At 39.7% G+C, this 14,011-nt stretch overlaps 1 protein-coding gene across 10 annotated transcripts in view; it reads left to right on the top strand.

Annotated features, from left to right (window-relative positions):
• The window catches only part of ABLIM1 (actin binding LIM protein 1), a 195,800-nt gene that overhangs the window by 118,124 nt on the left and 63,665 nt on the right, over positions 1–14,011 (top strand). For all 10 annotated transcript variants that reach the window (XM_071749483.1, XM_071749484.1, XM_071749478.1 and 7 more), the window contains exons 5-6: positions 794–920; positions 1,850–1,943. In XM_071749483.1, coding sequence (XP_071605584.1) covers positions 794–920; positions 1,850–1,943 — 221 coding nt within the window. The remainder of the gene's footprint in view (positions 1–793; positions 921–1,849; positions 1,944–14,011) is intronic.

Genomic DNA, 14,011 nt, shown 5'->3' with positions numbered 1-14,011 from the left:
CCCTTACCAGGAAATCTCTCGGAGTATTTTATGTTTAAATGAAGAAGAATGAGTGCTTGGGGCTGAGCCAAAGATTTCTGATGTGACATAAGACATTGTTTCATCCTCTGAAACAGGGGGCATTCAGAGCTTCAGGTTTGCATTCTCCCATCAAAGAATCTCTCAGAATCACAGCAAAAAGTGAGCGTTGACTGCCAAGGCAGCGGCAAAATACCTGAGCCAAAGTCCGTGTGCCAATTGGAGACCTTGAAAACTGCAGGTGGAAGACAATCTGCTGTCACCCTTGCCTTGGACCCTCTCTGAGAAAAGGTCCCTCTGTCCCCGGGCTCCTGGCCGAGCTGTGCCACCGCCCCTGGGCCGGGCGGACTCTTTGAGCTTTGCTGCCACCCACCGGGGAAGCCGCAGCCATCCGGAGGATGCTCGCTCCAGTCCTCCTCTCTTCAGCTCCACTGAAGCCCTCAAGATTTTGCCAACAGCAAACCAAGAAGTAACACCGATGGCTTTAGAGCACGGGAGCTTTTTGCAGCTCTAGCTTCTGAAGCTTACAAAAATCTGAAGTTTTTACAGGGCTTGCCTGGCAGTCTTTAAATCATGAACAGCATGAAAACCAAAAAAAAATGTGCTTTTTCTCTTCTACTGAGTGTGTCTGTAATGACAACTGAATCTTTGTCTGTCTAGGAGCTGGGGAGGTTTGAGGACAAGAAGACATCGCTGTGTTGTGATGGTTGGGTGGTTAATGAGGGTTAATGAACCAAGTAACTGACAACAAACATGTTTGTTTGTTTATTTGCAGATTGTGCTGGCTGTGGAAGAGATATTAAAAATGGACAAGCACTGCTAGCTCTGGACAAGCAGTGGCACCTGGGGTGCTTTAAGTGCAAGGCCTGTGGCAAAGTCCTGACCGGGGAATACATCAGCAAGTAAGTAACCTCTGCACCTCTCCTGGGGTCTTGGCATTGAGTTATTCTTGCCAGTGGAGAAGAGAACTTTGCAGCAAAGTTCTCCTTTCAAAATGCAGTTTTAAACCACCTTTATGTATACACCAAAATCCTTTTTTCCAGTGAGAGCCAAGTTGGGAAAGGAAAGGAAACTGAAAAGTGCAACTGAAAGGTGGAGTTCAGTGTTAGTCTGTATTTAATAGCAGTACAGAAGGGGGAATATCTCCATGTTCCCACCAAGGATTAGGTGAATTCCTGCATGAGTTTTCTGTGCTAGCCAGGTGAAACTTTGTGTTATTTTCCTTTCCAATGTGATTTTTAGGAAAAAAGTAGGAACCTGTTCATTGCTTGCCTTTGCTACAGAATAGAGTACTTGAATAGGGAGTCTTGCAGATTACTGTTTGTGGGTTTTCTTTGTTTTTTTGTTTTGAGATTGTGGTTTTTTTGGGTTTTGTTTTGTTTTTTGCTTTGTTGTTTGTTTGTTTGTTTGGGTTTTTTTTGTGGTGTTCTTTTTGTTGTTTGTTTGATTGTTTTTTCTGAAGTGAAAAAGAAATACCTGCTGTCATAAAGATTCTGGTCTCCTCTCATCCCATAGACCCAGCTAGAACTGTTGTTCCACTGATTCCCTAGAATTGCACCATCTGTTGGTGTAGAGAGTCAATTCTAAACAATTAGATTTACTGTAGTGATTGGCACTGAATGTTTCTTCTTGATGGGAATTTAAAGAATAATTCAAAGTCACAAAAAAAATTTTCCTTTTTTCTGCCACAAAATATTTCCCTTGAATTCCCTCTCCCATTTGCCTATTGCTGTGTGTAGCAGTTCCAGACTGAAAGCAAAGGCAGGGTGTAAGTCATGCTGTAACCTGTTTGTTAAAAGGTGGTTTACAATGTGTGGATGTTCTTTTTCAGAGATGGTGCTCCTTATTGTGAAAAGGACTATCAAGTTCTTTTTGGAGTCAAATGTGAAGCATGTCACCAGTTCATTACTGGGAAAGTCCTAGAGGTAGGTGTTTTGTAAACTGGAGTTTAAGAATTGGGATGTAGCCCATTATGTCCTTAGGTAACTGCAGAGAGTACAAAAAAAACTCCCATAGAAAAGTTTTTTTCTGGTGATTTTAGAACAAAACTGCTAATTTTCAGAAATATTTTCAGTGGTTTAGCTTTGCAGTCATCAGGAGAAGTATAAGATAGGGAATTAATTGCAATAGTTTCTATGGATCTGTGGCTTCTATGCTTCTTTTATGGTGATGTGCAAAGTCTCCTGCACTGCTTATTGTCTGTCAGATTTGATACCATTATAGTGGTAATCTGAGTACTGGAATCCCCTTTGGCAAACATAAGTCTGGCTAAACTTATGACATGAGATTTCTCATCCCAAATGGTGTCAGATGACCTGAACTTGGGTTTTTTGTTTGGTTTGTTTTTTTGTTTGGGTTTTTTTGTTTGGGTTTTTTTGTTTGGGTTTTTTTGTTTGGGTTTTTTTGTTTGGGTTTTTTTGTACTTGCTTTTTCCTGGGGAAAAAAAAAAAGCCTTTACATAATAAAGTTTGTGGAAGAAATGGGGAACCACAAATACCTTAATTTACAGTGTATTTCAAGAAAAATGTTTTACAATTAGTAACAGAAAAATAGTCCTCAAATTATTACAGAAATAAAAGGAGCTGGAATTTGCTAGTGAGCAGCTTCTCTTTCTGTGTCCCATTTACAACCAATCTAAGACTGTGTCAGCCCACCAAGTAGAAGCTTCAGATTTGACATAAAGTGGCAACAGCTTGTGGTTTCAGTTCCAGAGGCTGCTCTGGCTCAGTGTTCAGACCATGAACCAGGACTGTGGCCACCAAATGAGGGATTTAGAACACATGTGGACACTCAGAGCATTTGCTACTGCATCTACTGAAAGAAAGTACAGGTTTTTTATCAGCCAGGCTCTTAGTCTGCCTCCTTTGCAATGTGTATCTAACTCCTATCTATCTGCACAGATAATTTGAGAGAACAATCTGAGTTCTCCCATGAGTAGGAAGGCAATGGCTTTGGCTTTAATTTGGTGGTCTGCTACCATCTGCTTATCTATTCCTGTCTACTGATGAGTTTTTCAGTTTAGTACAATGTGACACTATGGTTGCTATTCCAGTGTAGGAAACTCTGCAGGAAAGAGGTAATTGGATTTGTGAGATTGGCAAGCATAAAATAATTCTAGAATTATTTTAGTTGCATCTGATAGTATCTCTCTACAAGCACTGCAACCTATTCAGGGGCACAGAGGTGAAAATGATAAAAGAGAAGGTGACTGGAATTTGTGGAGAGCTGAGAAGAAATAAGCTATTCCTTTTTTGAGTCTGTTGTGTAGTGGATGTGAATATAGCAAGGTTGCACTCGTGTTATTCTTTCTAGCATCAGTAAAAAAGAAACCTAACTTTTTGAGATGACCATGAGTGTTATACTTTCAGAACTGTGTAAGTTGAGAATAAGGAAAGTTCAACTGAACTAGGATTTAGCTGTCCCTTGTAATCTAAGATAAAGCTTGGGTTTTCAGAGACCTTGTCTCCCAGACAGACCCTTGATGCAGTCATTTTGCCCCAAGGTTGGTTTCTCCATAATTTTTGCTCTTCTAATGGCTATTATCAGGAGATGACAGTTTGCTGAAGCATGAAACATTTTCAATCTAGCAAGGATCCATGTCTTCTAAAAGTTAAAATTCAGATAAAAAGGATACGATTTTTCCATTTCACTTATGCCCTGCAGAATCACAATATGTTGATCAATTAGAAACTGACCCTTCGAATGATTTTATCAGTTCGGGAAGCACCAGGCATGCTTAGTTCTGGGTAAGACTAGAAACAGCTTGAATATTCGTGGCACATTCAGAGGCACAGCCCATAATCATACAGCAGAGGGCAGCAGTAGTTCTCAGTATGTACCTTAGCCCAAACTCCTCTAAAGCCTGTAAAGGTTGATTTACTCATCTAAGTGCAACCCTTTCCTGATCTGTCTCGATGACCTTTGAAGCCTGACTGCAATCTGGAAGATGTAGAGAGGTGAAGTCCTCATAAACTTCCACCCAAAACCTGGTACTGTGTAGTCAGGGAGGACATTCAGACACTGGCTTAGCTTCATTACAGTGCCTGTTAGCAGCCTGGAGAGTCCATTAATAGAGTTCTCCAGGTATCACCTGAGGATGCAGGTGCTAAAGAGAGACATTTAAGTACAAGTCATTCCGTGGTGCTTGAAAGATGAGCAGGTGAGCAGCTAAGATGCAATAGTGGGAGCAATTTGCAGAGGAATGGGCTGGTTTCTTGGCTCATCCTTGTAACCTTTGGAACTCTGCATATCTGACACTATAAAGGATAGTACTAATGCCTCTGAATTAGACTAAAGGAACTAATATGTCAAAATTTATAATGAGGAAATGATGTGTCAGCACACGTGTGCCCTTTGGGCAGAAAAGGTAGAGGATGGGGTCAGAGCATCACATAAATCCTCTGAGAACAACAGATATGGGAAGCAGCCACAGGGCCATGGAAGATAATTCACAGGATGCCACAGTTCAGGGAGGACTGTGGAGCTTTCTGAGGCAGGACAATTAACAATGTCCTTGTCCAGTTCAGGAAATAACTCACAACCTTTCAGTACATCTGAAGCTGTAATTTAGATTGAGCTTGAGATTCTCACTCTGTCTTCTGTCTTTTTTTTTCTTTGGCAATGTTTCTTTTTATGATTTATATCATGTGGGTTGCCTTTTGTTGAGACAGCCTCTTCTCTTTGTTGGCATGTGACAGGACCAGAGGAAATGGATGCAAGATACCCCAGGAGAGGTTTAGCTGGATATTAGGAAGCATTTTATCACTGAAAGGGTTGTCAGTCATTGCAATAATGTGCCCAGGGCAGTGGTGGAGTAGCCATCCCTGGAGGTATTTAAATGGTGTGTGGGCCTGGTCCTTAGGAACGTGTTTGAGTGGTGAGCTGGTCAAAGGTTGGATGGGGGTATCTTGAAGGTCTCTTCCAACCAAAAACATTCTGTGATTGTTCTGCTACCTCTTGGTGTGAAGTAGCACAGTTACAGGAACAGTTCAGGCATGTGTGTCCAGTGGGGAAAACCCCCCCACAATTTGTGCTTTGCCTTTGATAATGGAAGTAACAGATAAATTCACTGAGCAATATTTATCATTTTATTTGTCAATAAAATAATTTATATCAAGAGCAGAGTATACTGTTTCATTGTCTTCATCCAAAGAAATTATTAGAAGAGATTGGGGGGAAGTATGTAATACACTGTATGCAAACAGTTCCCTCTAATGGATCAGGAGGAATTAGCAGCATGACATTGTAGTGCTGCTTTATTTCTTCTCATTCTCATTACATCTGGGACAGTCTGTAGAAAAATTAAAAGGAAATGAGAGCATGAAACTTAACTTTGAGTCCATAGATACTGATCATATCTATTTTTCCAGTAAAAGATTATTTTTTTTTCTATAAGGAGAAATTAGGATTGTATGCAACGTTGCAGGCTTGCTTGTTCATTTTTGTCCCTTGGTATGGTTTAGCCCTTGTGAAAAATCAGGCTTTCTGTCTTCTACAATGAGCATCCAGCAAGAAGGACAACGACTCTTGTTGTGGACCTAAGAATATTCATCTCAGAAGCAGCTATACTGTGCCCCTGGTAGGCACAGTGAAACCTCTCAGAAGGGCCAAAGCTTTGAGCTCAAACCTTGAGATTCAAGCTGTGAGAGGATGCAGTCCCTCCAGCCATTCTGTAGAGGCTGCTGTGCTCAGTTTAGAAATGCATTACTAGAAAAACACCACTTATTTTGCTAATGTTGATATATCATAGAAGAGAGCTTATTTTTTAGGCTAAAATATTCAATAGCCATAAAAATAAGAAAAAGAAATACCATGTGCACATAAGCCAGCTCAGATATTTCTCATATATTATTTGGCACATAACTTTCTCTGACAAATAAATGATAGATGAGTGTATGTCAGCACAATAAATGTGTTAAGCATCCTGTATGAAATAAATATTGCAACTTTCTTGAGCATACCAGATGCTTTAATAAAGTATTTCAGGATAATGTTGTCAAGGCAACAGAGATCAGTGTTCTTCCTTGGGTTTCTCCAACAGAAAGGAATTTTTATTCATGGAAATTTACTCATTTCCCCTTAATGCTGGTAAAAATGTTTTTATTGGTGAGAATTTTCACATTGACTTCCCACTAAGCTATTGTTTTCATAGCTACAAGGTTTGCCTTGAAAGATGCCCATCTAATCCTAATCTTGAGAATTTCTGTATAGACATGTGTAACTCCACAAATCTGTGTAAACTTCAGCACATACTTACTTGTAAGATGCTATCCTAAATATTTTTTGCCTAATGTCATTATCATACACAATATAACTATTCCTCCAGTGCTTGATTCCAAATATGTTCTACAGCTTTCTACTGGCTGCAGAGCATGGTGCATCACACCTGTATCCATGTAATTAATCTGTTTATTCAAAGTATTTTATGAAACTTCTTAGTAGTATTCTTTTAGCTCTGCAGAAAGAAGATACCAGGGCAAGAAGAAGTGGATAATTTCCATGAAGGCATACAGAAAGCCTGAGAGTGAGATTCAGGCCTAACAATTTTAGCTTTTTTTGACTGTTACAGATATGAGTGGGGTTTGATCTCAAAATCTAGAGATCAAGATGTATATATCTACTATCAGATCTCTCAACTATCTTGCTAGTCTACCCATTTATGTTATAATACTGCTGCTTAATATTAATTTGCAAATAAAAAGCCACTGTGTGATTTCTCCTGGCTGTTCATAGCTCAAGTTCCTGTTCTGATGAGCTGCTGGCTGCCCTGTGTTTGTTTCCTGCACCCCACCTTGTAAGCAGTGGCATAAAGCCATTAGAACAGATGGCCCTGAAGAGAGTGCACCAGAAGGCTCTCTTGACTTCAGCCTACAAGGTCAAGTTCTAAATGTGTTTTTTTGATGTAGTTTTTGCTGAGCTTCCCCTGAATTTAGAGAGGACCAGTAATTTAAAGTTTGGTATTTAATGTGCAGGAGGTTTAGTAATCGTAGATACTGTTATTTTAATGGGCCAAAATGTTAAAATTTCTAATCTGTGCTGCTTTTAACCTTGAAAGGTATAAGTTCTGAGGCACCTTGACTTTTGAAGTTAGAAATAATAATAACTATTGGGAGGGAAATCAAACAAGCATTATCTCCCAGTCACCACTGTCATCTCCACATACCACAAAAATTCAAAGGAAAAGCTTCAGTGAGTAGGAGCAGCAGAGTTCATGCTTTGTTAGTTCTGTGCTTAGCTTTGTTTGTGTTTACTTTTATTGCTGTTATGATAAAATAAAACACGTTGCCTGAATGTCCCAGGTAAGAAAAAGCAGAAGCAGGTGCTGTAGTCATGTGCTTTGGGAACCAGGCAGTCATATGCTGCAGCCCACAGGACTATTGTGATTATGGAAAATACCTGTGGAGAGATCAGGTAAGGTGAGTGCACAGGGCACACTGTGAATTCATCAAATGTTCACAGAGTGAGCCTGAGGTGTCCTCTCTCCCAGAACATGGAAATGGGATAAAGGGATTCACATCCCACTGTGAGAAGTGGCCCCAGCACTCTGCTTGCATTAGTCTGAATTGGACTAGCATGCAGTCTCAGTGTAACTAAGTGTTTCTGACAAAACTAGACTAACACCCAGGAGGCTGGATAAATTCTTCAGAAGCCATGGTAGTAATATTTAATAACTTCCAGAGAGTGCTAATTTAATGCTCAGCAGACACCTCTCACCAAAGGAGAAAGTTCCGAGTTGCGTCAACATGGAACAGTGACACACGAGTGATGAGAAATGGTCCTCCCCCTTTTCCTTTCTCAGAAGGGGTTGGCTGAGCTGGAGTGGGTTTAACGTGCAGGGAGGATTATTTGCTTATTTTGGTGGGTGTGTGCAGGAGAGTGTGTGAGCAGAGGAGGACTGAGGCTCAGGGCAGTTACGGGCACTTCACCATCACTTGCTCGGGGGGAACCCAAGCTTCCAGTGCTCCAAACCTGAATGGAGGTGGAGGGAATCTGCCTGCTGGGCTGAGGAGGGAATGGCCTCAGACTGAAGAATTACTGTCAGAAGGTAAACCTTTCCCTGTAAAACTAGATGGGAACTGGAAGGGATGGGAACTCTCCCCCTCGTGGCTTTCTCCAGGGGAGAGAAGGGTGCAGCTTTGTGATGCGACTGAATAGCTCAGCAGTGGTGTCATAATAAGAGTATTTGTACTTTTGTTCCCATGCACCAGAAGGATTTTTTCCTAAAAGGCTGTCTGTGATTCTGTTCAGATAAAGAGTGCAGCTAACGTGGGCACTGCAGGGAAGAGAGAGTGGCACAGAGCTCAGGCTGTTTCTGATTGCAACTAAATGTTGATGTATGGAAGAACAATGTAGTTCTTTATCTCAGTTCTTAATGTAGTTTGTTTTACTCATTTGATCACTTCTGGACATTTGTTTCATAGAAATAATGTTAGAGTTTGTTTCTAGTTTCCCTGCCTTTATTGCTGACAAGTATGTGTTATCAGTTAATGTAGAATGCTGATTATTTTTTTTAATTATTTTCTAATGTGAGGCTTGTTTGTGTAAAAATGAGGAAATTAAAAGTTTAATGATAACTCGGGATATGGGTAAACAGTCCAGACAGGTTGTCTATGTAGCTGGGGAGCAGAATAGGTTTAACTTAATTTAGACTACCCTTCCCTGATGAAAAATATGCTAGATGTAATTGCCTAGAGCACCACACCATACCCAGGTTAAAAAAACTGGAATGAATATACTTCCCGAGAAATAATGTAAATTGCTTCATGTAAAAATCTTTCTGAAGGGATTTTGGTCATTTCTCCCCCCTCTCAAAAGGCTGAATTTGGTAAGAGAGACATCTGTAATTGGGAAGGACTTGAGACATAAAAATGACAAAATAATATCTGAAGTTGACAGAGCCCTAACAGAAGTTCAGTTGCTATGGCAGCATAATCACAAGGCATTAACTTCTCAGCAGTGGTTTGGAAACCATCCTTCAGTCAATTTGAACAGCAGTAGGAAGGGAAGGAATGTTAAAGTGCATGTAGGGGTGGTGAATAAGAAGAGCAAGTTGTAACAAGTAATTTGAAAAAATAACTAATTAAAGCTTCCTCATTGTCACAAAGAGATTGCTGGAATTTTGCAGGTGCTTTTAAAAATACGGTTTATCTGTATAAATTGCTTTTGTGAGTCTGGTGTTGCTGATTATATTCTGCATTTCCTAGCACAGCATCTTTAGCTTTTACATTTCTGACTTAGTTAAATATTCTCTGGTCTGTTTCTTGTGGTAACTATTACTGAAGAACTCTAGGGCTGATCAAAATACGTAAAAACATCATTTCAGTAGAGGCATTTATTTCAGTATAAAGATTCTTAAAACCAGCAGCAGCCTTAGTGATATGCAGCCAATGAATGTATTCCAGTAGCACACAACAGGTACTTTAAACAAGTATTTCTTCCTTAGACATGTAACACATAGGGGTTATTAGAGGAAGAGCAACTACCTGGACAACTTTATTTTTCTTCTTGCATTCTTACACAGCTCTATTAAGAATTCAGTTGCATGGATGAATGTGAAGAACATGGTTTGTTCTCCTCTTGGAACAATTTGCTTTAGTGAAAATGCATTACCTATTTTTATGTTGTAGCTCCCAGTGCTGCTCCTGTTCATCTTTTAAAATCTTTGTGCTAGTGCTACCAGCCACAGCCACCCACAACAGACAAAAAATGAATAATGATTCCTGCACCAAAGTTCTTACATTGAAAAAAAAGCATCCTCCAGTGTCAGTTTCCCTGCCAGTTGGGATGTAGTGATAGGTGAATGAGACACTGTCACATTACAACATTTTTTTCAGCCTCTTACTTTTTTTTTTTTTTATCTCCCAGACTGAGATCACCATGAAAAATGAATTAAATTATAAAGTATTTTTTGCAGGATTGTGATATTTCTTTAATTCCTGTGTTAAGTCCAGCTATCAGTGGAGGGTTTGCTCCTGACTTCTGCAAGATCAGAATAGGACTTAAACATGTCCCTCATGTAAAGCAGTGGTTGGGAAGAATGCAGCAGTTACATATTTGAAACTTCAGAAGAGAAGAGCCTGTTGGGACAAGTCTAGAGCTGTCACCTATTTGTAACAGGCTTCATCTGGGTATTGTGCTCAGTGTTCCCTCTGTGGGCACTCAGTCCCCTCTCCTTTTGTCTTGCCTTGTCAGGGTGCTTTTGAGGGTGGTGGGTGGGGTGGTGGAGATATCTTTGGAATCTCTATGGACTTTGAAGTCCTCAGAATTAGCACCTGTCTTTAGTGAATATGAAGAAATATGATACACGTGAGTATTTTTGGAGTAAATGGTTGATGGAGCACAAAATGGCTAGGTTTTAGTTCTGAGGTCATGCTAGATGACACAGGTCTAGTAGTTCTTTGGATGGATATCTGGAATGTATGACATTTATTACAAGTCTTAGTCTTTATAAGAGGGGGAAAACAGCACACAAGATATGCACCATTCCATCACCAGCAACACAGTGACTTTGGCATTTAAACTGTCCATGAAACTGTCCTGGGGTATTTCATGGTTTGCAGAGGTTTCTGCAATGAAAATCATAAATTATTTGAGTACAAGTTAAAATGTTAAGAAATTTACTTATATATAGGGTTTGGAAAGAGATGGATTTTTTATATATATATATAGGTGGATCTTCTGTTTTGATCTGCTTTGAATTCTGTGAAGCAGTTGCATCTTGGCTGGCAAATGTTTTTTCCTATTAATGAGGAGAGTAAAAGCTGAAGTGGAAAAAAACCTCTAGAGCAGATTTATCACAGCAGCACCCTTGAACTACTGATGTTAAAGCAACCATTGTGGAGGCCCTGTACTCAGTTAAAAACTGAATGGCAGCAAATGATGTTAGGTGTCCCTTTCTCTTTTATGTCCATCACCTCTTTCTGTTCATCACCACAGTAATATGTTCTGTCATGATTATTTTGTTGAAATAGTTTCCCTGCATAACTAGGTACCTTGTTTTTATGTAGAGTTTAAGAAAACAAGGTAGGGAGTAGCATCCCTGTGTCTTGGCTCTGACAAATATACCCTGATGGGATGTTCATGCCAGTAAGTATTCAAAGGTATGCTTGCATGGTTTTGCATCAGTAATTAGAAATAATTTGGATCAGCAGTAAGGAAACTGAAAAACAGGTGGGAAAAGCACTCCTGCCTGAAGTAAAAGTTGCTTTTAGCAAAGTACACGTTAGTGGTCTAACATTTATTCAAAGTTTCTCTTCTTCAAAAATGAGACAACTGTTTTTCTGCACTAATTGACTACCTTTACATCCTCTGATAATTCAGTTTTTAATTTAGTGTAACACAAACACTTTGGCCAGAATTACAAAACAAGGATTCCCAAGAAAAGTTTGAGTGTGGTGAAATCCAGGCTGGTTTTGTGGTAATTATGCATTGGTGACTCTGGAGTTAAGAGCAGTGTGGTCAGGAAGAAAAATACATGAAAAAAATCTCTCCCTACCCTAGCTTGTTGGCTGTTGCTTGTTGTGACCTCTGGCTGGAAAAGATTTCCAGAAGTAGCAGGTAGTATTGCAGTTAATCAAGGATAAAACCCATTCTCTAGACTTTTTAAGGCATTATTGGATCTGAGTAGCTGGAATGACAGTGACTTTTAGGATCAGTTTGCTACAAAAGCAGGCTCGAGTCACTGAAAGAAAAAATATTCCCTGCTCAATTGACTCCTAGCACGTTGTCCTCTTAGAGCAATCTGTGGATCTGCCAGGTACAAATTAGTAATATTGAATACTTTATGTCTGCTTTGTTTCTTACAGGCTGCCTTTGTTTTATAGTCTCTGATGACTTGCTACTGATTTACTGTGTCTGATCTCATGCTTAGTTTCTTCTGCCTTTCCTCTGTCCTTTGCAACTTTTATTTCTCTGTTTTTCTTGGGACACTCCCTCTGAACTGAGTGCAGGCATCAGAATGCAGACCAGGCTTTTCTAAATCACCTGCCAAGTGTTGCACAGTTCCTGAAACAACCTTCTGACCGAAAGTTGGAAACACAGTTTTGTGTTAGATGAGCAAGAAATTCAGCGAGTTGTTTGGATCTATCAGTGTGCTCTGTGGAGGTCCAGCAGGGCTGGGAGTCTTTGCTTGGCTCTGCTGCAAGCATTACTTTTGATCCAAGATGAGTTGCTTCATCTCTCAAGCTCTCACTTCCTTCATCAGTTGCAAAGTGATTTCCAGTTACCCAATGAAGAGGTTACCATGAGTTTTGCCTAGTTTTGCACTGACCTGTTTTCTCAACCTCCCCAATACTACAGAGCCCCCTCCAAGTGCTGGACCCTCTGGGTCAGTTGCAGTTCTGGTGCTGAATGCAACACACCCAGCCCCAGAACTTCTGGTGTTGCACTTGAACTTTCTCTCTGAACCACAACTCACATCAACAAAAGATCCCTTCTACACCAGGGATTTTGCTGCTTAGCAAGGATAGCCCTTGGTAAACTGATTTAACTCTATTGGAGAGTTTTCCAGTGTAACCTTAAACTGACTCCAATTATTCTCCTCTTTTGGTCCAGTCCTGTGTTCCCCAGGAGCAGCCTGATGCTCGTGTAAAAGCTTCTCTCTGTGTAAAGCTCATTGGAATGAATTTTAAGGTCAGGGGAACTGCTAAAATCATCTTGCTTGTTCTCTCCTAAAAACCATGGAGTTTTCCTGTAGAAACCAAGTGAAGCTTATCCTTTGGGAAATTATTCTGTGTTGTCATGCAGACTGCAGAGTGATTTTAAGACATATTTTCCCTCCTGCCTCTTAAATCTATTTTTTAGAAGCTTCACTTTATTTTGAGGATAAATTTGTCTAACTTCACCTTTTTGCTGTCATAGTTTTTTTTCTGTGCAATTGAAAAGCTCATGCTCTTTCCTCCTAATAATTTCTTTATTTGCTTTTAATCACCTGCCTGTTGTGATCTAGTGATCTCTGAAGCCTCCTTTTGAATAGTGACTTAACTCTGAATCCTTCATGTTCACAGCTGAAAACTTTTGTTGTGGTGGTCTGCTCTGAACTCTATTCTGTAAATCTGTGTGTCACAGGTAAATAAAATACATAAGTGACACATAAATAAAGATAAATTTCAATAAAGATAAAATACATGAGTGATGCATAAATCTATGTGTCACTCATCAGTGCCATAATAGTGATGCTGCACTAGCAAAGGTTTTTTCTTATTTTCCCTTTATATTTCTTGTATACATTAACTGATCAGAAGAATCAGCAATTTCAGGTATTCTGAGAGCATTTTCTGAGAGTTCAAGCAATGATCTTCTCAAACTGCCTCCCTCAGTTGCTGTTGCCCCAGCGTGGCCCTCAGTCATAGCACCCTACTTTTTTTATTTGCATGCATATTACATTAGAGTATTAAAACATAATTTTAGTGTGATGTACCAGGAAAGGTTTTGCATTCTTGTCTTGGCTGGTAGGAGGGGTACCACATGCTGTGGATAGAAGGAAGTCATCTCTGAGGTATCTGGCTCAGCAGAGCATCCCCTGCTAACATCTCCATCTGTCAGAGATCTGCCTGGTTAGAGCCTTCCTCAGGCTCTTGAGTGCAAACTCTTCAAGTCTCCTAATTTGTAAATGCTGAATTGGGGCAAACACGACTCAGGAAAAAATCTTGCTCAATAAACAGTATCACAAAGGAAAAATAAGTCTTTCAGTATTGTCAGATAGACACCAGAAAGATACATCATCTGAATACTCCTGCCTTTTCTATGTCATCTTTCATTGTTTTTCATTTATAGCTCACAAGGGATGTTTGCCTGATCTGTATGTTTTGGGTTTTTTTTTTTATTTGTTTGTTTCTGTTATTCTTTTTTTATTCTTTGTTATTATGCTTTAATAAAGACACTTCTGGTCTGTAAGCATTTTGTCCATATTTATTTCTTTAGTAACTTTAGCTTTTTTATAATTTATCTTTATTTCTCACTTAATGACTTAATAATTGCCCCTTTTTTTTAGTTA

Source organism: Heliangelus exortis, chromosome 7 (assembly GCF_036169615.1).
Source record: "Heliangelus exortis chromosome 7, bHelExo1.hap1, whole genome shotgun sequence".
Taxonomy (NCBI): domain Eukaryota; kingdom Metazoa; phylum Chordata; class Aves; order Apodiformes; family Trochilidae; genus Heliangelus; species Heliangelus exortis.
This window is presented reverse-complemented; position numbering and strand designations above follow the sequence as displayed.